The 25,723-nt window shown below is 42.3% G+C and overlaps 1 protein-coding gene across 3 annotated transcripts in view; it reads right to left on the bottom strand.

The window, feature by feature from the left end:
- MYMK (myomaker, myoblast fusion factor) overlaps nt 1-25,723 on the bottom strand; it is a 112,170-nt gene that overhangs the window by 70,273 nt on the left and 16,174 nt on the right. For all 3 annotated transcript variants that reach the window (XM_085854366.1, XM_085854364.1, XM_085854365.1), the window contains exons 3-4: nt 5,025-5,139; nt 3,177-3,325 (exon numbers count right to left, since the gene is read on the bottom strand). In XM_085854366.1, coding sequence (XP_085710492.1) covers nt 3,177-3,325; nt 5,025-5,139 — 264 coding nt within the window. The remainder of the gene's footprint in view (nt 1-3,176; nt 3,326-5,024; nt 5,140-25,723) is intronic.

Raw genomic sequence — 25,723 nt, 5'->3', positions numbered from 1 at the left:
TTTCAACATACTGAGAACCTTCAGAGTTGCTAATGACGGTGGAATCAATACCAGAATCTGAGCTCGAAATACACTGTTTCTCTATGTAATCTGCCATTTGGATCGATGTGTGTTCTGGGTGTGATGTCACTGGTGAAAGTCGAAAATTGACACTTTATGGCTTTTGTAGGCCCTTTGAGATTGGCCAAAAAAATTCAAATTTTTTTTCCCTTCAACTTAGACTGTGATTAATGATTTTCAATTATTTTCAGAAAAGAATGTGTTTGGGTTTCCCTTTAAGCCTCCCCCTTATAGGGGAGGCTTAAAGGGGAACCTGAAATGAGAAGGTTTATTGTTATTGTAGGGTTTGTTTCGACAATTATTGCCCCCAATTTTTATTGGTACCACAGAATTTGTTATAACCTGAGGAATACTAAACCAGCATATAGAATTTTTCTTCCTCCGCTCTGAAAACTCCAAATTTTTGAACTGTATCAACTTCGCAGCCTGATGGAGTGATGCACTCCCCTATGGGCTGGTTATCCTGCCTCTCACCTTTCTCGGCTTAACGTCGTGGAAACCAAAGCATTTAGGATCATTGGTATCTCCCACGGTGATGCTGAGTCTTAGGGCCTCTCACTCTTTCACCGCAGGCAGGTCTGTGGTCTTTCTGTCTTTCACTGTCTCCTCTTTGGTCACCCCCCCTGCTCTGTCTGTGATATGTCCCCCCCATATTTCCACAGGGCATTCAAGGTCAGCCAGCAATGCCCTTGTAGTAAAACTACCAAAATCACGAATCACTGCTCAACTTCACTCTTTCATTCCTCTTTTTCCCCACCTTTGGAATAAACTCCCACACTCTCTTCAGTACCATTCTTCCCTCCAGCCCTTCAAAACAGCTGTTCACCACTACCTCTTATCTTTACCAATCAAAAACCACGACCTTTTCTACCCCCATTAATCCACCCCAAACCCACCTCCTTCAAATTTCCTGCTTTCCTTCCTTAAAGTCCCTGCAGTGTCCATCTTGTATACCCCATGTTCCCCATCCTATTCTTCTCTCTTCCACAGATCTCTTAATGTCTCTGTTCCCCACTGTTTTGTCCTACCCTCTCCCACCCCTCTTGTCTCCTGCTCCCCTTGTTGTGCATTGTGTGTTGGCTCTCATATGAGCCTCAACAATGCATCCACAAAAAACCCCCAAAATCCTGAACTGTATATATATAAAAAAAAAATATATATATATATATATATATATATATATATATATATATATATATATATATATATATATATATATATATATATATATATATATATAGTCTTACCTGAAAGTAAAGTAAGATATAGTCTTACCTGAAAGATAGATATAGCCAGCTTGGAGTTTCAGAGTGAAACTTTGCATCAATAATGTGAATAGACAGTATAAGGGATGGCATAATTTTTTGACCTTGACCTAGTTTTTAAGGTCATGACGTAATTATAGGCATTTTAACATTATTCACCATAACTCGACGAAGGTTTGTTGATCAGACCGAAATTGCCCTCGTTAGATAGCCTGGAGTAAAGCACATTTACAATTAATTTACATCACACCCCTCTGGCTTAAATGTCAAGGTCTCTCATTCCTCAGAGTATTAAAGTACAAGTTCGGTTTCTCTCCCCTTTTGTTGCCAGTGTCTGAGGACCTTCAAAATTAAATTTTGAAACAATAAAAGTAATACAAAGTATGCAGGGTTGACATCATTTGTTTTGTCCTTGATGTAATGTTTAAGATCCTGACCCAATTATAGACATTTTAACATTTTTCACTAAAACTCGACGAAGGGTTGGCCGATTGGAACAAAATTTCCCTCACTAGATAGATAGCCCAGAGCAAGTTGCTTTTGCGCTTAATTTACATCATACCCCTCCCGGTTAAAGTTCAAATGGCTGTCCGAAATAAATAAATAAATAAATAAATAACGCGGGGTTTTTTTGTTTTAAATTTTGCCATTGCGGAATCTCAAAGACTGCTTTGCCTTCCAAAATGTTCTTCAATCACAATAGTAGACCTCTGCACTGAAGTTGTACACCTGATATTTGTTTCGTTTCTTTGACCTTTTTTCAGATTCGTGACCCAATTTGCAAAAATTGGTATCTCCAAAAATTGGCAAAAAAACACCATCTTGATCATAACTTGAAAAATTTTCCTCCGATTTTCATGATGTTGAATTTTTTGGATAGATTGAGGATGTGGCCACATTTTCTTTCTTTACACTCTTTCCTTAAATGTTGAAGGTCAAGGTCATATGGTGATCCAAAGAAACATATGGCCATCGTTGGATCGTGGGCCAAGGGTAAGTCGTGGACGATTGCCAAGGGTAAGTCTCCCATGAGGTTTACCCTTGGTGATTGCTTTGTGATCACAGATATCTGGCTCTCACTTAAAATTCGGTGAAGTAACATTGAAGTGAGAACCAAAGGACCTCACATTTGATCAAAAGGAAACTTGCAATGACATGAGACAAGCAATACACCGACACCTGCCAGGTGTGTTCTGTCGAGGCAGACTTCAATAATGCTCGCCATCATACAGCAGATGTGACCTGCACCATTATAGTGGGAATGTATGAGGAAGTTCTAAATAACCCCCCCACCCCCAATACAATCCACCCTGTAATTGTGACCTGTCATCCTGTGATTTTTACATTTTTGAACCATTCAGAGAACATCTGGTTGGCATTATGTTTACAAATATTGAAGGTGTCAAGCACAAACACACATCCTGAAATAGTTGCACATTATCCCCCTTCCATTAACTCCCATAATATTGTTTTGAAGTTTCCATAAGTAATCCATAAGCCTGATTATGGTAGTAATCCATAAAGAGTAATCCTTTAGCGTGCTTAAGGCAGTTGGACAAGCCAATCGCTTTGCGGTTTGTGTTGACTGGTGAAATGTCGCGTACATTAATCGCATTAAAAATTTTGGAGAGTTACATCAATTTTTTCTGTATTTTAACCCAATGCCCATCCTCTCTTCAAACAAAATTACAATGAAGGCAATATGAATACATTCTAAATCAACATGACTACTTTCCCATGCATTGATATCTGTAAGACTTAATTTTTACACTTTATTTCTTGCTTTATACATTTTAAACTTGAGTAATAAAATTCCATCTCAATTGACCACGATGCATTGCAGACACCCACAAACTTGATGGAAAGCAGGATAATAGCAGTGATGATGGGTCCAGCATAGACTCCGTATCCCCAGCTGTTCTCATACGTCCGGACAGCAATGATCAGTGTTCCGGCCAAGATGGTTCCAAGCTGGGCTGGCTCTTGGAACTCTCCCACTGCTGCTGACCAATGGAGTAGAGTTATTACCATTAAATGCACCATGCACAAGTGTGTCCAGAGATTTGTCAGGCCTATAAAGTGCTTTTATTAGAGTCCACATCATTGAAGATGTAACACCTCATCAATGTAATGGAGTAAGTTAACATCTTCTTCCAATCCTCTGCTTTATTAATTAATTTTGTATGCAGCCTTTGGCTGCGAGTTGCATCACTGTTGGGAGTGCAGCAGTGCTGCTGAAGTAGTGTTACTTGTAGGTTAAGGATGAAACTTGTAATTCGTTCGTGTTGCCGACGATAGCTCGCCAACTCTTTGCGAAGGATACCGTGGAATCTTTAATGTCCACCAAGGAATGCTGGCAGATTGGATGTTCTTCTGATAATTTTGTCACTGACTGGCATGGAAGAGCACTTTCTACATTGTGTGTTAAGCTCATTAAAGAAGAAAAAAAAAGACATAGCAAAGATAGAGGTTTACAAACATACCCATGCCGTCCAGATATATGTATTTATCACAAACTATATAGGTGGAAGCACAAATTATATTTATCACAAACTATATAGGTATACAGGTGGAAGCAATGAAAAATAAATAAATAAATAAACTAGTGAAATGGTGAGAAGACAAATTACAGTTGGGGACATGAGAAAATAACGTAAAGAATGGAGCTTCTGCTTTGTTGTTAGCGAATTAATATTGGACTGGGATTCACTTCTGAACTCAGTCTGATGGTTGTATCATTACTGAGGCGGGGCTTTGCCACTAATGCGGTGCCCCGACACATTCGGGCAGAAAATTTTAATTTGGCCAGGATTCCAGCAAGAACTCGCCGACTCTTCAGGAAAAACACCGTGGGAAATGTTAACATCCACAAATTCATGCTGGCAGATGGCGCACACATTGATGAATCTCCCTGTCTGTGAAACACCAGGATGACAGTTTATAGCTGTCATGATTCAAAGCCAGGCTAGACAGCTTTGAGGTGAGTGTACTTACCTTCAGGCTATCCTACCAGCCGAGGTTCTGTGTGATGTCAGAGCTGGAAATGGGGGATGGGTGTGTGGGCAATGGACAAAACAGGGAAATACTGTACATAGAGTACTACTTCAGGTAAGTCAAATGACAAGAATATAAAAAGCCTGTATGGTGCTGTAATGGTTTTTAAAAACTCTGTCAGGCTGTGGTGGTTTCGCTTTAACAAATATCCACCTGACTCAGCACTAATTAGAAATATCAATCATTTTAGAGGTTTTGGACTGCTTATCATCAAGAAAGGTCAGGTCCAATGTCAGAGTGTCATTCCCACAGCTGGGAACCATACTCCATGGTATAGTAAACAAAAGTATCGTAAGCTGAAGAAACTGAGTCATCGAAGGCCTTGATACATCACAATACCTACTGGAAGCAGTTATTGACAGACAACAGTGATGAGTGTTTTGTGTCAGAGAAATTGACTAAGTGCCATGCCTCTTGAAACGCATTATGTCTTAAGGAGGTGCAAGTACAAAACTCACTTTAAGAAAGGCCATGAAAGTGCACAAGGAGGGCTTGCAAATCGGTATATACTGAGAGTTATCATTGCTTATTGGTCTTTCCTGCCGATTATGGTTTTTTACCTGGATGCTACAGTAATGATCATTCATTTGTTATTTATTGTAAACAAGCTATGTTACAGAAAGGTATGTAATGCAAGTAACTTACCTATAAGGGTGACCCAAATGGACAGTGAAATCCCAAAGGTGCTGAAATATTCCAGAAGCTCCGAGCGCATGATGCAGATGGATATGAACCCAAGACCATCACAAATGTGGTAGAACTGTATCACAACAAATATTTGTCAAAAATATAGGGGAAGATAAGGCAAGATGCTCCTATCATTAAGGGCTGTTAAGGGCCCACTCTGTATAAACATCTTCTGAGGTTATTGCCCAGTGCACATGAAACAAAAAGTGGGGTTAAGTAAGTTAAGTTAAGCACTTTGTCCATCTGTCTGTCCTATCTAAAAACATTGGTTTATGATCAAGGAACAACTTGACTTCAATTGAATGTTATACAAGTGAATAAAAATAAATATTTATGCTAATTTTAAAAAGCCATGTAGGGATGACAAACTCCAGTGTAAAAAATGTTTGAAACAAGATGGGGATGATGTTGGTTTAGAGTAGCTAACAGTATTGCCATCACATAATACCCGACATCACTGCCTCCAGACTATTGTCGAGCTAAAAGTATTAGAAGCTCCTATATTTCATTTCAACATAAGTTTAAGAAGCTACTCTACAATTTCAATGAGTTCTTGCAACTTCACAAGGCAATCCCAAAAACACTCGAACACCAGTGGAGGCCATTCAGCCAATCATGCCTGCACGAACACAATACTAATTTATCTACACAAGATCCAAGGAAGAAAATGCAAAAAAATTAATTAATTCATGAAATATTTTTTTGTTTGTTTGTTTTGTTGTTGTTGTTGTTGTTGTTCCTTTATTTTTTTGTAGTTTTTGTATGTTTTTTCCTTTTCTTCCCCTCAAGGGAGGGGGCACAGGCTTGGTTAAAAACAACACAACCCCCCTTGACAAGACCACCACCAACAGCACTCCGCACACATGCACACAGTCACCCATTAATGCTCAAACTACCAAAAAGTCTTATCAACATCCCCATACCCATCTATCTCCATAACTTCCAGGTAACTATCTAATTCTAATTTAAACTTATCTACTTTTTCTGCTGCCACTACCTTTCCAGGGAGACCTTTCCATGCATTAACTACTCTCTGAGTAAATATCCCCTGCCTTGCTACCATCTTAATGCTCCTCTTCTTTACACTCAGGCTATGATGGCCCCTGGTCCTATCACTGTCTACTCGGTTGAATAATTAATCTTCCCTTATTTTATCCATACCTTTCATTACCTTAAACATTTCCATCGTATATCCTCGTAACCTCCTCATTTCTAGTGTATAAAGCCCTGTCTCCTTCAGCCGCTCCTCATAGCTGAGTCCGGAATCAATCCAGTAGCCCTGCATTGAACCCTCTCAATGGCATCTATGTCCTTCCAGAACTGTGGTGACCAAAACTGGACACAATGTTCTAGATGTGTCCTCACTAAATTCCTGTACAATGTTAACACCACCTCTTTTGATTTATAAATGATCCCTCTCCGAATACAAACTCAAACCTCTCCGAATACAAACTCATCGCTTCAGACATGAAATCCTTCCTCTTCTCCAATGGCTTGATTTCCAATCATCAATTTGGTTTCAGACCAGGTCACTCTACCCTAGATATGCTGCTACTGCTCTCCCATCAATGGATGGAGGTCCTCAATGCCAGACAGGAAATCCGAGCCGTATCCCTGGACATATCACGTGCTTTTGACACAGTCTGGCACCCTGCCCTACTCACCAAACTCTCTTCCCATGGTATTCAAGGCCATCTCCACTCATGGCTCGCAGACTTCCTCTCCTGTCGCAGTCAACGTGTGGCCCTAAATGGAGTTCTTTCATCCCCTCTTCCTGTGCAGGCTGGAGTTCCTCAAGGTAGCGTTCTGGGCCCTGTTCTTTTTCTGGTTTTCATCAATGATCTCTCGGACTCTCTGGAAAATCCTCTATTTCTCTTTGCCGATGACTCCACCCTCTGCCGTACCATCTGTCATCCCTCAGACCGGCAAGCAGCAGCTTCTTCGCTCACTGCAGATCTGGATAAAATCACAAACTGGTCCAACACGTGGAACATGTCTTTCAATCCAGACAAATCTCACACTCTCACTATGTCTCTTCGAAAGGACCGTTTACAAAACCCCCCATCCACTTTCTCAACAATCCTCTGGAAGAAGTCTTTTCTTTCAAGCTTCTGGGTCTCACTATCTGCCATGACCTTTCCTGGGAAAGTCACATTTCCAACCTTGCCTCAAAAGCCAGTCGCCGACTGGGAATCCTCCGTCGTGCAAAGTCCTTCCTCGGCCCTCTTGAGCTCCTGACCACTTACAAAGCTTTTGTCCGTAGCCTGATGGAGTACTGCTCTCCCCTCTGGGCTGGTGCTCCTGCCTCCCACCTTTCTCGACTTCACGCTGTTGAAACCAGGGCTTTTAAGATCATTGGCATCTCCCGCAATGAAGCTGAGTCTTTGGGCCTCTCACTCAATCACCGCAGGTTGGTCGGTGGTCTTTCTGTCTTCTACCGACTCCTCTCCAGCCTTGCCATCCCTGCTCTCTCTGTGATTTGTCCCCACCACATTTCCACAGGGCGCTCAAGGTCCACCAACACCCCCTTACTGGTAAAACTACCAAAATCACGAATCACTGCTCATCTTCACTCTTTCATTCCTCTTTTTTCCCGCCTTTGGAATAAACTTCCTCACTCTATTCTTTCCCATTCTTCCCTCCAGGCTTTCAAAACAGCTGTTCACCACCACCTCTTATCTTCCCCCATCCAAATCCTCGATCTTTTCTACCCCCGATAATCCACCCAAGCCCACTTCCTTCAATTCTCCTGCTTTCCTTCCTGAAAGTCCCTTTAATGTCCATCTTCCCCTCACCATGTTCCCCGTCCCATCCCCATCCCTCTCCCTTCCACAGTTCACCTGTGTCTGTTCCCCAATGTTTTGTCCCTTCCACTCCCGCCCCTCTTGTCTCATGCCTCCTTGCTGTGAGTTGTGTGTTAGCTCTCATACGAGCCTCGACCAAGGTATACAAAAAAAAAAAAAAAAACAAAAAAAAAAAAAACCTATTTGCTTTACCTATATCTGCCTGGCACTGTGCTGCCTGCTTATCTCCCATATCTATTACCACCCCCAAAATTACCCCTTGCATCCTGTAAACTCTATTTTCATTGTTATTTCCCATCCCCAACACCTTGCACTTTTTCAGGTTAAATTCCATCTGCCAAACTTTTCCCCAATCTATGCAAGTATCAATACTTTTCTGAATCTGATCATGACCCCCTCTGCTATCCATCCACCTTACCTCCAAACTTTGTGTCATCTGCAAATTTGAAAAGCTTACCCTTTCTCCCATTATCCAAATCGTTGATGTAAATAATGAATAGTAATGGTCCAAATACTGATCCCTGAGGTACCCTGCTACTTACATCCTCCCAGCAAGACATCTTCCCACTCACAGCCACTCTTTGCTTCCTACCACTAAGTCAGTTTGCAATCCAATTAGCTACCTGACCAGCCACTCCACAAGCCCTCACCTTCGCTAACAACCTCCGATGTGGTACCTTATCAAATGCAAACTTCAGTTGTCTTTCCTCCTTCTTTTTTATTAAGTTATACTATCCAATCATAAATGCAGGTAATTATTGAATGCTGTTATTAGAGATGTGCATGCAGTTTGTAAGAAGTTGATGTTTATGTACTGGTATTAACATTGCAGTTGGGATGCTAATTTGTCGAGTCTTAGTATATGGCTACACTACAAGAGTAATCAAGTACCGTTGTATCCAGTGGAGTGTTTGTAGAAGCTTGAAGCAATAATTGATGAGGTGTAAAGGAGGCAGTGATGTAGGGATTGTTGTGTGACAGCAATACTGTAAGCTACTCTCGAAACCAACATCATCCCTGTCTTGTTAAAAACCGTTTTAGGCTGTAGTTTGTCATCCCTACATTGCCTTATTTATTTCTAAATATTGTTATTCATTTATTTCTGTAATTTTTTTAAATGGTGAATAACAGAATGGTATGGTACTCAGAGGATACCCAATCTTGGAGCAAAAGTGCCAAGAGATCTTTGTCAGCAATGTCAAATAATGCATATCTTCCTGCATGTCTTATATAACCCTGGCTATCTTGCAGCTCTGTTTTATTCCTCGTTTCTCAATGAACTACATGGTATTCATACAATACTTTGATACCCCACGCAGTCTTGAGAAGGACTTGGTGCGAGGAAACTTTTTTGTTTTTTTCAGGTTTTTTTATCCAATGTGGCTACCAGACCACGTGACTGACGACGCCATCTTTATCAAACAATATTTCCCATTGATAGTTGATCAATTAGTTAAACTTTGCATTGATCAGTTAAGCGATTTCTCCTAAGAAGATTTTCAAAGATTTTCCCTTAGATCCAATATAGTTGCCAGACCACGTTACACATGATGGTCATTTTTATGAAAATCCTGTTCAAATGTCAAGTCAATCAGATGAAAATTGAGGGTTTCAGAAATTTGGCCTATGTTGACCTTTTGGCCTACCTTCACCTCAAAAATAATTGGTCATTCAATTTAATGAGGAGATATGAAAATCCTATTCAAATTTCAAGTCAATCAGATGAAAAATGACAATTTTAGAAATCCTGGCCTATGTTGACCTTTTGGCCTATGTTGACCTCAAAAGTAATTGGTAGTTGAATTCAATGACCAAATGTGAAAATCCTCTTCAACTTTCAAGTCAATCGCATGGAAATTGGCAATTTTATAAATTTGGCCGATGTTGACCTTTTACCTATGTTGACCTCAAAATAATTTGTGGTTGAATACAGTTAGCTGATTTGAAAATCCTGTTCAAATTTCAAGTTAATTGGATGAAAATTGAGGAATTTAGAAAATTTGCCCATGTGGACCTTTGGCCTATGTTGACCTCAAAAGAGTGACCGCTATATCACATGGTCATACAATATGTGGTAAAAATTCAATTTCCTTCACTGAATGGTTTTCGATGTATGCACTTCACAAAATGCAGACATGTATGACATACGACGTAAATACAACATTCCACAAACGACATACCAAATGTACATTACCGATCGCTTAACCCTGTTTTCGCTTCACGAGTGCAGGGTAATAATGTCTTCATCCAGCCTCAGGGCACACAATGACCTGCACTTAGAAATGTTCAAAATAATTACTGTGGATTAACAGAAGAGAGAACAACATCATGGTGATCATGCTGAAGCCTGATGTACATAGCCATCTGTGTGACATAATCAGGTAAATTTTCATCAACATGCATCGGGGAGTACCTTGCCCAATTCATTCTCTCGCTGCCGTACACATATACTGAGGTGTTCAGCAAATGTGCTCGAGTAAGAAATTCGTTTTTTGTCCCTCAAGTACCAGCCCTCTCCATATGAGAAGCTCTTATGTAGGTTTCAACACTGGACACACCAGTGGAAAGTATGAATGGCTCAATATCAGACATGTGTGCGACAAAATTGCAGAACACACAGCTCAGTGTTGTTGCAAGTCTGTGATGATATGTGCAAATGAGTGAAATAAACAGTTACCTCTGATTAATTGAACAATGACCACTCCACTCCATGTCATATGTCAAAACAAAGCTGAAAGGAACACGAAATGTCAGTTTAAGAATTTATTCAATTCAGAGTTAGGATGGATAATCTCCTGTTCAGATTGTTCAGACATGTCGAGAATCTTCCGCCAAGAAACGTGACTCGAGAAGGTTCTTGACCATGTGGTTCACTTTTACCTTGACAATGTGACGAGGGGTTCGTGATCATGTGTGTCCCGTATGAAGCACTGGCACCTCGCTATTATTATTATTATTATTATTATTATTATTATGATATTTTCATCAATATAACACTGCACAATGAAAAAATCACTCAGAGTGACAACTTGGTAAAACAACACAAAGTAGAATGGCACTTTGTAGAGCACATACTTCCGCCAGGTGGAACAGTTCACATTTTGTATTCCACTGATGGGCTGGATCAGAACCAAAATCCAATCTGCTTGTTCTTTTCACTAATTCAACTCATCCACCTTGTTTTGTCATAACTCATACATAACTTTTTGAGATATAGTGATATATTTCATTTTTGGCCCGATCTATCAATTTTAGAAATTAGGCCTGTGTTGACCTTTTGACCTTAAAATTAATTGGTAGTTGAATTGAGCGACCTGGCATGAAAATGCTCTTCAAATTTCAAGTCAATCGGATAGAAATTGAGGATTTTTGAAAATTTGCCTCAAATTGGCCTTTTGGCATATTTTGACCTTTTGGCTTAGTTTTCCTCAAAAAAATAATAAGTGTTTGAATTCAGCGACCTGACATAAAAATCCTCTTCAAATTTCAAGTCAATTGGATGAAAATTGAGCATTTTAGAAATCTGGCCCAAATTTGGCCCAAATTGGCCTTTTGGCTAATGTGTACCTCAAAATGAATAGGTGGTTGAATTCAGTGACCTGATATGCAAATGCTGTTCAAATTTCAAATGAATTGGATGAAAATTGAGGATTTTAGAAAATTTGGCCCAAATTTGCCAATTAGCCTGTGTCAACCTTTTTGCCTGTGTTTACCCAAAATTAGTAGATGGTTGAATTCAGTGACCTGATATGCAAATGCTCTTCAAATTTCAAGTCAATCGGATGAAAATTGAGGATTTTAGAAAATTTGGCTAAAATTGGCCTTTTGGTCTCGGTTGACCTTTTGGCCAATGTTTACCTCAAAATTAATAGGTGGTTGAATGTGTTGACCTGATATGCAAATGCTCTTCAAATTTCCAGTCAATCGGATGAAAATTGAGGATTTTAGAAAATTTGGCTAAAATTGGCCTTTTGGTCTAGGTTGACGTTTTGGCCGATGTTTACCTCAAAATTAATTTGGTGGTTGAATGTGTTGACTTGATCTGCAAATGCTCTTCAAATTTCAAGTCAATCGGATGAAAATTGAGGATTTTTGTAATTTGGCCTATGTTGACCAAGTTGTTCGTTGACCTCAACTCAAGGTCTATGTTGACCTCAAAATTAATAGATGGTTGAGTTCAGCGACGTCAAATGCAAATGCTCTTCTAATTTCAAGTCAATTGGTTGAAAATTGACAATTTTCGAAATAATTTTGAAAATTTGGCCGATTTTGGGTTTGACCTTATGGCCTATGTTGAACTTTTGACAAATGATAACCTCAAAAGTAATAAAGTAATTGAATTTACTGACCTGACATGCAAATCCTGTTCAAATTTCAAGTCAGTCAGATGAAAATTGAGGATTTTCGAAAATTTGGTTCAGATTGGCCTATGTAGTATACCTTTTGGTCGACCGAATTTTAAGAAACTTCAAAGAGGGACCATCGCAGGGTCAGTGACGTTAATCTCTGAAAATTTCAGAATGATCGGTTGAGCGGTTTGGGCTGGAGGCGAGCGGACAGACAAACAAACACACAAATGGAGGCGATCAACATACTTATCGTGCTGATATTATTTGATGTCCACATGTCCGACATTGAGGCAAATGCATGACGGCCCCGCGCCCATCAGGCTCATTGACAGTCGTGTAGTCCCACCCACCCCTCGGATCCGTGCCTATTATTTTACAAAGGAATATAGTTTTTCGTAGTTTGTGGAATTATTTCAAGCTGTTAAAATTACAATACCAAAGGATGATGCACCAGGTAAAACTCTGTCGGATGGAACCAGAATAATTGCCATTGATAGAGCCAGCTCGGAAATATGCCGTCTGAAATTTTATTATCATTATTATTATTAGCTCACCAGGACTTTAATCAGGTGAGCTTATGTGATCAAGCAGTGTCCGTAGGTGAGTGAGTCCGTCAGTAAACACTTCAGTCATCATCGCTTGAACCAAACACGATTTTTATGAAACTTGGCAACAAGCTTCATAGCCTAACGAAGTTGTATTGACCGCATCATAATCTGTACTCATTAAGGGGATCCACAGGGTTTTTTTGAATCCCCCCTCCCAAAATAATATGGATATATATTTTTACTCCACCCCCCCCCCCAAAAAAAATTTGTATTTGCGCTATTCTCCAAAACTACACACACAATTTTGATGAAATTTGAGCACAATATTCTTCACCCATGATGTACCAAAGTGTATTGACCGCATCAAAATCTACGCTCATTAACGGGGTCGACGGGGCAGGGTTTGACCCGACAAAATAGGTATTTGCTCTCTTCTCCTGATATGAGTACACCTGAGCTCCTGACCACATACAAAGCTTTCGTCTGCAACCTCATGGAGTATGGCTCTCCCCTCTCGGCTGGTGTTCCCATCTCTCACCTTTCTCGGCTTCATGCTGTGGAAACCTAGGCATTTAGGATCATTGGTATCTCCTGTGATGAGGTTGAGTCTTTAGGTCTCTCACTCTCTCACCGCAGGCAGGTCAGTGGCCTTTCTGTCTTCTAACTTCTCCTCTCCGGCCTTGCCTTCCCTGCTCTGTCTGAAATATGTCCCTTCCCACCACCATATTTCCATTGGGTGCTCAAGGTCTGCCAGCAACTCCCTTCTGGTAAAACTACCAAAATCAAGAATCACTGCTCACCTTCATTCTTTCATTCCTCTTTTTTCCCACCTTTGGAACAAACTCCCATACTCTCTTCAATCGCACTCTTCCTTCCAGGACTTCAAAAATATCTGTTCACCACCATCTATCTTCCCCCATCCAAAACCACGATCTTTTCTATCCCCGCTAATCCACCCCAAACCCACCTCCTTAAAATTCCCTGCTTTCCTTCCTGAAAGTCCCTGTAGTGTCCATCTTGTTTATCCTGTGTACCCCTCCCTGTCCCTCTCCCTTCCACAGATCTCCTAATGTCTCTGTTCCACGCTGTTTTTTTTCCTTCCCTCTCCCATCCCTCTTGTCTCCTGCTCTCCTTGTTGTATGTTTTGTGTTTTATCTCTCATACGAGCCTCGACAATGCATCCACAAAAATAAAATAAAGTATCGTGCTGTGCACGACGATATTTGTTCTTGTTTTCTTGTTTGGCCAGGCGATATCTCAGCCATCCTTTGAGATAGGAAACTGAAATTTGGGGACAAAAGCAAAGATGTGCTTTGACAAAAAATATTTTAAATATTTTTTGATTAATCAATCAAACGTTTAATTACTTAATTATTATCGATTTATTAATTCCTTATTTATTTTCTTTCTCATCTGAGCAACATGTAGGACACCTTTGGAGCAAGGAATCTGATATTTGGACACGACAGTGAACAATTGATTTGGCTATAAAGGTCATTCTTGATTTATTGATTACTCAATTCATCGATTGATTATTCATTTTTTAATGAATTTCTTAATTTTCGAAAAGTTACAGATTCGGGTGAAACGTTGGTGGTTTTGGGAAACTATTCGCCAATTCATTAAGAAATTAATTTTTTTTACCATAATTATTGACTATTTTAATGATACCATTAATCAATTAATCAAGCAATTATTATACACTGCTCCTTCTCAATTCCATCTCCATGTGCTCCACAGCGGCATAGCCAGGCGCTGAAGGATTTGTTATTTATTTATTTAGCATGGGGGTGGTGTACTTTAAATGCACCTCGACTTGTTAACCTCCGCCATCGAAGATGGACGGAGGTTACTGTTTTCACCCCTGTCTGTTTGTTACTTACGAAATCTAAAGATTTCGTAAGTATATTGATGCCTTCCGTTTCTGTTTGTTTGTTACTTACGAAATCTAAAGATTTCGTAAGTATATTGATGCCTTCCGTTTCTGTTTGTTTGTTTGTTTGTTTGTTTGTAGGCACGATAACTCGAGAACGGAAGAACCTACCAATGTCAAATTACATCACGTGATTCAGGAGGGGGATGGCTTGCGCTGATTAGATTTTGTTCAAAATCGGTCAAAGGTCAAGGTCACAGTGAGGTCAAACATCCAAAACATTCGATTTTTGATGGTTTGGTACAGAATCATCGTATAAACTTCTGGTTTGCTTCTCTACCTTCTCTCGAGACAGCTTTTATTTGACAAGGTCAGAGGTCAAGTTGACGATTTCGTAAGTACCAGTCTATGACTGCTTGTTTGTTTGTTTGTTTGTTTGTAGGCATGATAACTCGAGAACAGAAGAAGCTACCAATGTCAAATTGCACCACGTGATTCAGGAGGGTGATGGCTAGTGCTGATTAGATTTTGGTCAAAATCGGTCAAAGGTCAAGGTCACAGTGAGGTCAAACATAATTCCGTAAATTCACATGGAGAAATGGAGTATTTTTGCTTCGCTCAACGTTACGAGTTCGTTTTAACTTCGATTTTAATTTTGTCTTCGGTTTTTGCGATCGCTTAGGACGCTTAAAACTCGGTTGTCGAAATTCTGGTAAAAATCGGATGTTTTGGAGACGTTTTAAGATTGTATAAAAAATATTTCACTCGACGCGTCACGGATCGTCACGTGATGCAGTGTGCTCGAGCAGACGCGTCGTTGAGTTACGTTGAGGTATAATATAATTGCGTGGAGAAATGGAGATTTTTGCTTCGGTCGACGTTACGATTTTTGATGGTTTGATGCAGAATCATCGTAGAAACTTCTGGTTTGCGTCGCTACCTTCTCTCGAGATAGCTTTTATTAGACAAGGTCAGAGGTCAATTTGACGATTTCGTAAGTACCAGTCTATAACTGCTTGTTTGTTTGTTTGTTTGTAGGCACGATAACTCGAGAACGGAAGAAGCTACCAATGTCAAATTACACCACGTGATTCAGGAGGGTGATGGCGAGTGCTGATTAGATCTTGGTCAAAATTGGTCAAAGGTCAAGGTCACAGTGAGGTCAAAAATTCAATTCTTGATGGTTTGGTACAGAATCATGGTAGAAACTTCTGGTTTGCGTCGCTACCTTCTCCAGAGACAGCTTTTATTAGACAAAGTCGGAAGTCAAGTTGACGATTTTGTAAGTACCAGTCTATGACTGCTTGTTTGTTTGTTACTTACGAAATCTAAAGATTTCGTAATATAAGTATATTGATCAGTTTCGTTTCTGTTTGTTTGTTTGTGTGTTTGTTTTTGTGTTTGTTTGTTTGTAGGCACGATAACTCGAGAACGGAAGAAGCAACCAATGTCAAATTACACCACGTGATTCAGCAGGGTGATGGCTAGTGCTGATTATATTTTGGTCAAAATCGGTCAAAGGTCAAGGTCACAGTGAGGTCAAACATCAAAAAAAAAATTATAACTCGCAAACGGAAGAAGCTACCAATGTCAAATTACACCACGTGATTCAGGAGGGTGATGGCTAGCGCTGGTTAGATTTTGGTCAAAATCGGTCAAAGGTCAAGGTCACAGTGAGGTCAAACATTCGATTTATGATGGTTTGGTACAGAATCATCGTAGAAACTTCTGGTTTGCGTCGCTACCTTCTCTGGAGACAGCTTTTATTCGACAAGGTCAGAGGTCAAGTTGACGATTTCGTAAGTACCAGTCTATGACTGCTTGTTTGTTTGTTTGTGAACAGTATTACGGAAAAACTCCTCGACGGATTTCGACGAAACTTGGTGGGGGGATTAGGTATGGTCCAAGGATCATGCCATTAGATTTTGGACTTGGTCCAAAGTCCAACATGCCCGCTATGGCGGCCATTTTGAAAAAATATTTTAATTTTTGTTTTTGAATTTCTACATGTTTTAAGTGATTTCCAACCAGAATAAATAAATTTGTTCGAGAAAAAAAAAAAAAAATCTTGCAACTTTTTTCCAAAAAATTTCGATTTTATTTGAAAAATATTTGATTTTTTTTTGCATTTTTACATGTTTTAAGTGATTTCCAACCCCCCCCCCCAAAAAAAAATTTGTTAGAGAAAAAAAAAACAAATTTTGCAACATTTTTTTCAAAAAAATTTCGATTTTTTTTTTTTGGCATTTCTTCATGCGAGTCGATCTAGTTTAGTTTATTCAATCGTGGTTCAGGAGAGTCTGATCCGTTTTGACCTACAATGAATAGGATATCAGGTTCACTTAAGTGACCCAGCAGTCTTGGCGGCGGAGGTTTTGCACTCTACCGAGTGCTCCTACTCTAGTTTTGATCTTGTATTGGTAAATTGGTGTGGTGTAGATGTGATGTGGTGCAGGCATGATGGATTGAATGACCTCCACCTGCGTCGAATTTCCTTGTGAGCTCCGAACCTCCAATCGCACATACATGTGCCTAGTGGGGTAAAAGGAGGTAAATTATGGAGAAAAGCAAGTAGAGCTGTAGTATCTTTCATTACATGGATGATGGATTGGACGTTCTTGAATCCAGGAGGCATACATGCCCTATGGTATAGATATGGAATTGTTATTGCTGCTGCTCGGTTCATACCCATTAAGCTTCTCCCGTGTTTTTTTTTTTTGTGTGTAAGTCTACATGTTTTGTGGCTCACAATGGAACTAAAACACACACACACACACACACACACACACACACACACACACAAACACACACAAACACACACACACACACACACACACACACACACACACAAACACACACAAACACACACACAATTGGTTGAGCTTTGTGAGTGCATGTTCTCACCATAATACACCTTCGAGACTGAGCGTCACTGCAGAGCTTGCTGCTACTATCTGCATATGCACGCTTCACTTCATTATCACTTTGTTATCAGTAACATGGCAGAGATTCCGAGGGTGATCTTATTTGCTTATAAACATTTTGAAGGTGCATTGAATAAATGGAGTGCTGCAGGTCAAATGTGTTGTCTCCACCATTGACAGTGCAGTGTTCCTGTCCCCACGTTTTCCAGTGCTGTTCGGTGTTTTGAATTATAAGCAGGATTAATGTTTTCGCTTCATGCACGTAACCTGGGTTATTTGTTTGTTTATACAGAGCTATCAGTTGCCAATATAACGCCCAAGTAAAGGTATACATCAGAAGAACGTGTTACATGCTTGGAGCAAGATAGCCCGTAGGGCGGGTCCTCTGTTAGTCTCAACAATCGATACTAGCCAAAACCCCGTCACAGACGGATTCCGTTCCATGAGCCCAATATGACAACCAGTAGCTGCTCTTGCACCAGCCGGATCCCAATCGATGTACTCCATGGCCTTACCTAATGAGGCCTACAAAACGTCCTTGTACACGACAATTTTTGGTGGACACTACTCCTTGTGAAGAAGTCCCCTGATTTGTGCACGTGTCTACTTTGACGTACAAACACCGTGTCAAAACTTCTCAGGTCACAGTACCGAGAAAAACGTGACGCGACTGCCAGGAGGAGCACAAAATTGGTCCTTCAGTATTAATATATAGATATTTTTGGGCGGGGTAAGCAAAGTGAAAGCGGGAGACGGTGGGAAATGGGGCGGAGGATGAGTGGGCGGGGGCTGGGGTGAATTAGGTGGGGTTGAGTGTGAGGGGGTGGACAGGGGGGCTGGGGCCCGGGGCAAGTGGGGCGGGGAATCAAGAGATGGGGGTGGGGAGTGAAGAGGCAGGGGCGGTGCCGGGGTAATTACATTTTTGGACGGGGGTAAGCAAATTGAAGGCGGGGGGGGGGAATGGGGCAGGGGCAGGGGATGAGTAGGCGGGGTCAAGCACGCCCTGTCCAGTCCATGTCCCTCGAGTGTGGGTGAGCTGGTGAGGATGGTTGAATGAACGGAATCCGTCTGTGACGGGGCTTCGGCTGGTTTGATATATTACCAGTTTATTGATGTGCCCTCAGGTTCCCTCACGTTCATGCCTGGTGTTGGGTTAATGGTTAGGGTGGTGGGCTTTGGATCCGAGGGTCCTGAGTTCAAATCCCACTCAGCTATTTAATTAATACCAGGTGGGGTGAACTCTACCTTTCATCCTTCCGAGGTCGGCAAACAGAGTCCCAGCATGCTGGTATCCTGTGTCGGAGTGGTGACCCGTCCAGGATTGTGCCCGATATCCAAGGAGACTGCTTGGGCAGCAACAACGCTCTGCACAGAGTCTGGTCCCAATCTCCTCCTCCTCCTCCTCCTCCTCCTCCTCCTCCTCATCCTCTGGTTCATTCTTGCTCAGGGTCCCATTGTGGCTTTGTTTCTCTTATGCCTCGAGGGTAGTTTGCATTTTTGTTAGAATCGGCCATTCCATGTTTCATGATCGTGGTAAAAGATCCGTGTTCACAGGAATAACCCCATCTGATGTTGGCGATCGATATCAGAGAATTTCTTCAATGTGAAACTCAGGATTCCCATCAAAAAAATGCAATCCCTGCACAGCCTACAGCTACTGATCAGGACACAAACCATGACTCTGTTAAGGGCCTGATGATACTGCAAATACTTATATTTATGTGTGTGTATATATATATATATATATATATATATATATATATATATATATATATATATATATATATATATATATATATATATATATATATATATATATATATATATATATATATATATATATATACATTGTTACAGCTGTGGAAATGCGCATTACACCATAAAGGGCCCGTAGGTGAGATATCTCTAAGTACATGTGTAGTTAGCCCAAACCTGTTGTATAGAGGGAATTTATGTGATCCATTCAGGCTGCGATCCTTTGAGTTAGGCGTTTTTCTTTTTTCTATCTTTTATTTCAAACACACAACATTTCAACAACCATGCCATCCCCATCACAGCGCCAACCACACTGCAACCACACCACCTCCACCATCTACGCTACCACATCTTCGCCACTCGCCATTCAACAGGCTCCGTGCGGTTACGATCTCCGCGGAAGAACAAACAAAAACCAACAAGGATGCTCGGTGGGCTTTTCCCGCCTGTTTTCCTGTCTGACTTCCCCACGTTTTGGAGTGGAGGAAGAGCGATGCAGGTCAAAGGTCAGAGGTCATGTAAAGGTGGGGCCTCTTTTGGGGGAATAATTCTCTGGCTCTGAGCCAAAAACTGACTCCCTCGGCCCCCGGACGGAGCGTGGTGGAGGAAAAGCGTGAGGGAACGCCCTTTTCGGGAACCCTCTTGAAGGAAGGTGGAGCCGAGAACGGGGTGGGGCGAAGGGCGGAGCCCCGGGCGATAAAAGACGGACACGGGCGGGCGCAAAGAGCGCTTTTTCCTCCTCTTCGTCTTGGCTGGTGGTTCGGTTGGTTTTTGTGGAGAGTTGGTCTTCAGGAAGAGGTCCTGTGCCCGCGCCTTGGCGAGCGGCCCTGTCACGAAGGCACGGACGGGAGACGCGGCGGCGCCCGTTGCGAGGTGGACCTGTGCGTCCGGACGGGGAGTGCCGGAGAGGGTTCGCCGGCCACGAGAGAGGTTGGGGCCGGGCGCGACCACGCTGACGGTCGTGGGAGAGGGACTCACCAGCCAAAGGGAAGGCGCGACTTCTTTCTTTCTTTTCTTTGGGGTTTTTGTATCGATCTTGTGGTGCCGTGTCTCGTAAAGTAGAACTGTTTAAGTGTTGCCGTGTGTACGCGTATTCCGTTGTAGCTCTGCATCGTTTCTTTTTTTTTAATTGCTTTATGTGCATTTTGAGTGTGTATTGCTGTAAATACGTGCCTTACGTGCTTGTCTGTGTGTGCGTGTGAATAAAATGCTTGCTTGTTGAACTGTGCCCATTTCGCTTTGTCTTTTCTCTATTGACCCTCCATCTTGCATCACGGAAAGGGGTTCGTAGTGGGTGCAACATCCCAGTAATTAATCGGAACCATCAAGGCCGACGATAACACCGCTCGGTTATCACTGTAGCACAGAACGGACCGCTGAAGCGGTCGACTGGGATTAAGATCGCCCGGTCGACCATCCGCGCAGGTACTTAGGTAGATCAAATTTGGCGATCAACCCTATCCTGCGCGGGTGGGCAATTGGCACGGTCGTGGTGGGGTTAAACCCCCACCCGTGACTAGCTCCCGGCGTTGTTCCGAGAGGGTCACGACAGAATTGTCCGTCCGGTGGGCGACGTGCCGTGATTCGAGTGAAGGGGCCGTCCGCACGCTGGCGGGCGCGAATTCACAACAATATATACTGTGTATAGATCTACCTGCTGAATACACGTAACAAGATGTGTGTGTGTGTGTGTGTGTGTGTGTATTGTGTGTGTGTGTGTTTATGTGTGTGTGCGAGAGAGGGGGGGTGAGAGTGGGGGCGAGAGAGGAGGGGCGAGACTTGGTGGGGGGGCAAGAGAGGGGAAGCGAGAGAGAGGGGGCGTCTTCTTCTTCTTCGTTTGATATGACGTCACAATTGACACTGGGGACCTGAGTGTGTTTCCCAAGTTATGGCCCTTTATGATACGGTTGGTCCGATCTAATTGAAACAATGCCCCAATCCAGTCGTCGTTTACGAGATCGAAGGAACAAAGCTGCACATACTGACACGCACCTACGGGCCCGCACTCGTATATATAATTCCAGCAATCTGTGTGTGTGTGCCTGTATCTGTGTGTGTGTGTGTGTGTGTGTGTGTATCTGTGTGTGTCTGAATCTGTATGTGTGTGTGTGTGTGTGTGTGTGTGTGTGTGTGTGTGTGTGTGTGTGTGTGTGTGTGTGTGTGTGTGTGTGTGTGTGTGTGTGTGTGTGTGTGTGTGTGTGTGTATCTGTGACCGATGTTTCTCGACAACCACTGCTCCGATCTAATTGAAACTTGCCAGATATATTGCTGGGCACCTGAGGATGTGCCTTTTCAAGGTTTGATATTAATCGGACAAGTGCTTCCCAAGTTATGGCCATTTATTTACCAAACCAATGACAAGACACGTTGCTGCGGCCATTTATTTACCAAACCAATGACAAGACACGTTGCTGTGTAGGCGTGGCCGATGGCGAAAGGACGCCTTAGTTCCTGTGGCATTGGAGTGGAAACCCAGCAGGCACACCACGTCAGTATGAAAGATTCACGACGTCGGGAATCGGCCTCTTGGTTGTACAACAAGATCATGACGGTGCAGCCGCAGCGCGAATATCTGAAACTGCTTTTTCTGCCTCCTGTGTTGCCATGGTGAGCGATTTTCCACCTCGTGACGTGTGTGGTTGTGTCTGCCTTTCACTGGAGGAGAGATCTGATTGGCTAATTCCTATTTCCGCATCACGAGCCGCCTTTTGTAGAGTTTGGTTAAACTTGTAAACTTTCAGCTGTTTCTGAGTGTGGCAGATACAATCCGCTTTAATCTGCAGAAGACTTTAGCTTTGTTAGTTAAAATTATCTGCCGCCGTGATCATTTTTGGTAAGTATAATATTATAAATCGATTTTATGTCTTAGCTTTTGTTTTTGGACGTTTTAAAGATCACAGAATCCATGATGTGTTCCTGTTACTGGTGTGATGGAATCTATATCGTTACATTCAATGGAAACTCTCCCGAGACCTTCGGGGCCCTCGATCGTGGTTCGAGCCTTGGACTCGGGAACGGCATCTGACGATCGAATCCTCTGGCACCTCTAACACCCGATTTCATCGTTCGTTTATCACGTTGAGCTGTCGCTGATACGGCCCTGATATGGCGCTGATACGGCCCTGATATGGCGCTGATATGGCGCTGATATGGCGCTGATACGGCGCTGATACGGCGCTGATACGGCGCTGATATGGCGCTGATATGGCCCTGATCGTGTGGAGAAATCGACGGTAAATAAATAATTCATTCATTTTTCCGCGGGCCTGGTGAAAAAAAAAACACCGGTCTGTGGTAAATAAAGGGGACTCTACAAAAATTACTTTGGACAAGTTTAATTGGTTCAGAACCTTTTAAAATATATTTCTGGTGTGGATAATGCTTCGGCCGTTCGGGTCCGACGAATTACCGCATTGTTCCGCAATGTAACAAATTTAAAGTTCCACTGCCCTTAAAAAAACCTCAATTAATATTATTTTTTATAATATATTATTTTTTATGTCCTCTTTTAACGAGTTAGGCCTAACCAAAGGCAAAAGGAAAACAATTGTCAGTTATTGTTCGCCGAAAAATGTGAAGTTTTGTCATAAAAAATATTAACCCTTTGGCCGCCGACAAACTGCCGCTTGTAACAATGAAGCCTTCATTGTGGTAGTTTGTAACCATAAGGGAATTGTTCAAGTTTTACGGTGCACAATTGTTTTCCTTTGGTAAAATGGTTCTCAAAAGACATGAAAATAACTTTATATTATATTAAGAATAATATTAATTGAGGCTTTTTAAGGGCATTGGAACTTAAAACTTGTTACAAGCTGCTTCGAACACTAGTGTACTAAATTGTTTTTATTTTATAAAATAAGGGTGATGTCCACATACAATTTGTGTGGAAAGAATGCGAAGAGACCTTTCCAGAACCTGAATTTTTATAAAGTTGTCAGAGGTTATAAATTCTGCTAAATGACAGTTTATAATGTGCATGACTTGAGCGTAATTCACATTGCGAGTCTTGTTTGATGATCATAAAGCCCAATAAATACGAAGTGGAAATTCTTATTATTTTTCAGACAGTACCATGGCCAGTCAGCCAACAGCAACGGAGGCAGATGTGGACACTGCCATATCACAACATTTGAAATATGCCCCTGATCGGTGTGGAGGTGTGGGCAGGGACAAGCCCTCATCTATCTATAATTCCAGCTGTGTGTGCGTGCGTGCGTGCGTGCGTGCGTGCGTGCGTGCGTGCGTGCGTGTGTGGGCGCGCGCGCCTGTGTGCCTATGTGTCTGTGACCGCTGTTTCTCAGCAACCACTGGTCCGATCGAATTGAAACTTGCCAGCTATATTGCTGGGGACCTGGGTGTGTGCCTTTTCAAGGTTTGATATTAATCGGACAAGTGCTTCCCAAGTTATGGCCATTTATTTACCAAACCAACTGCGTAGGCGTGGCCGATGATGAAGAGATCCTCAGCCGCGTTCCCCATTATGGGTTACAACATACGGACTTCCGGATAGTGATGACTTACTGTATTCTAATAATTTCTCGATTTCTTAAGCGCATTCATAGATAAACACAATGCCCCAATCCAGCCGTCATTTACGAGAGTGAAGGAACAGCCTGTGTGGTTGTTTGAAAGTTTTTTTTTTTTGCACATACAGCCACGTACGTACGGGCACGTACTAGTGTAATAATAACGAGTTACAGTAACATGCTGTGCCAGCCGTCCACGTCCGTGATTATTAAGAATTTGCAGCCCAGTTAATTGTAATGTTGTTTTTTGGAAACCCAGCCTAAGTTTACATTGTGAAAATATTTACATGTACTTTTATGCATAATGAAGTTATTTTATTTTCCTGTGAAATTAAGATTGAAAACACCCAACAAATTAATTTTTTTTTGCTTTGGAATTATTTATGAGATGCATTCAAAATTATGTTTTCATACTTAATGATGTTAGATTTATATTTTTCTTTGTACTAGTGCGTGCACGTACATGCGTGGCCGTACGTGCAAGAAAATAAATAAATAAACTTTCAAACCGCGAGCCATAAACAACAACCACACAGGCCGTTTCTTCACTCTCGCGTGCCCGTACATGCTTGGCCGTATGTGCGTGCCCGTACGTGCGTGCCCTCTGCAGTGTGACGCCATTTTCTGGGGGAAAAAGTACCAAAACAGCAACAAAAAACATCTAAAAGGTATCCAAAAAACCACCTGTTGTTTAAATTTTGTCTCCTACTTGCTTATTTTCGATTGTAAGTTATCGCGTGTTAAAAATTTACTTCTTGGTTCAGAGCATACTAGCTCACTCTGATGTTACCGAAATGTATGCACCGTCTTCTATGAAAACAATCATAACTTGAGGCATTGTGTTTATCTATAAATGCGCATAAGAAATCGAGAAATTATTAGAATACATGGTCATCACTATCCGGAAGTCCGTACGTTGTAACCCGTAATGGAGAACGCGGCTGAGGTTCTCTTCCCCATCGGCCATGCCTACGCAGCAACGTGTCCTGTCATTGGTTGGTAAATAAATGGCCATAAATTGGGAAGCACTTGTCCGATTAATATTGTTGTGGATTTGGAAAGCTATCGCACTTAACATTCAGGTTCCTATAGATTAGTTATATTGGGAAGTATATGTTGTATAGATAGCTCCCGTCCCTGGTCTAATGGGTAAATCAAATGTGAATATGCTACGATTGTATTAGAGTTTCAACAATGCCACAACGGTGCCATTCTGGAACTGGAATGTTCAACATGGAACTGGCGCTGCTGCGTTCTTCAGGCGTGCACGTGGACGGAGTCTAAAAGACATGCCGTCCCTCCGTGGCCAATCGGCGGGGAGCCGGCGTTTTCCACGCTCCGCCTCCGACCCAGTACCGTCGCCATTAAACACGCGGCCTGAGGTGAAGCCGTAGGCGGAGCCACAAACGCCCCCTGCTGTAGACTCCGCCCAAGGGATGGAGTTCCCTGCCCACCGCGCGCCTGTCCAATCGGGAGCGGACGAGGAGTCACATGGGGCCTCCCGTCCAATGGGAGGGCGAGTGGAGAAGAGAGAAGCATCCGTTGAGCGGGAGGGGGCAGATATATGGTGTGTCCTGAGGAGATTATCGGGGTCGGCTCTCTTGGAGTTGTTCTGGTTCTTTCCTGCTTCTCTTCTCCCGCTTCTTCTCTGCCCAGCTCATCACCTTGGCTTCTCCTGCAACGACCTCGTCCCGGCTCCAGAGCTTCGTGTCGTCACCTTCCGCCTGGCTGGTACAGCGACACCAGTCCCAAGACCAGGGGACGTCCAGCCGCGCACTCGTGGCCAGGTAGCTAGCCAGGCCTGGCTCACAGCCGGTCTGTTCTCGGCTGGAGAGTCGCAATAAAGGCCGTTGAGGTCCACTTCTGTCTGGGTGTGCG

Source organism: Eptatretus burgeri, chromosome 14 (genome assembly GCF_056783735.1).
Source record: "Eptatretus burgeri isolate ZD-2024b chromosome 14, Ebu_testis_v1, whole genome shotgun sequence".
Lineage (NCBI taxonomy): Eukaryota > Metazoa > Chordata > Myxini > Myxiniformes > Myxinidae > Eptatretus > Eptatretus burgeri.
Note: the sequence above shows the minus strand (reverse complement) of the source record. Positions and strands in the feature narration are given on the sequence as shown.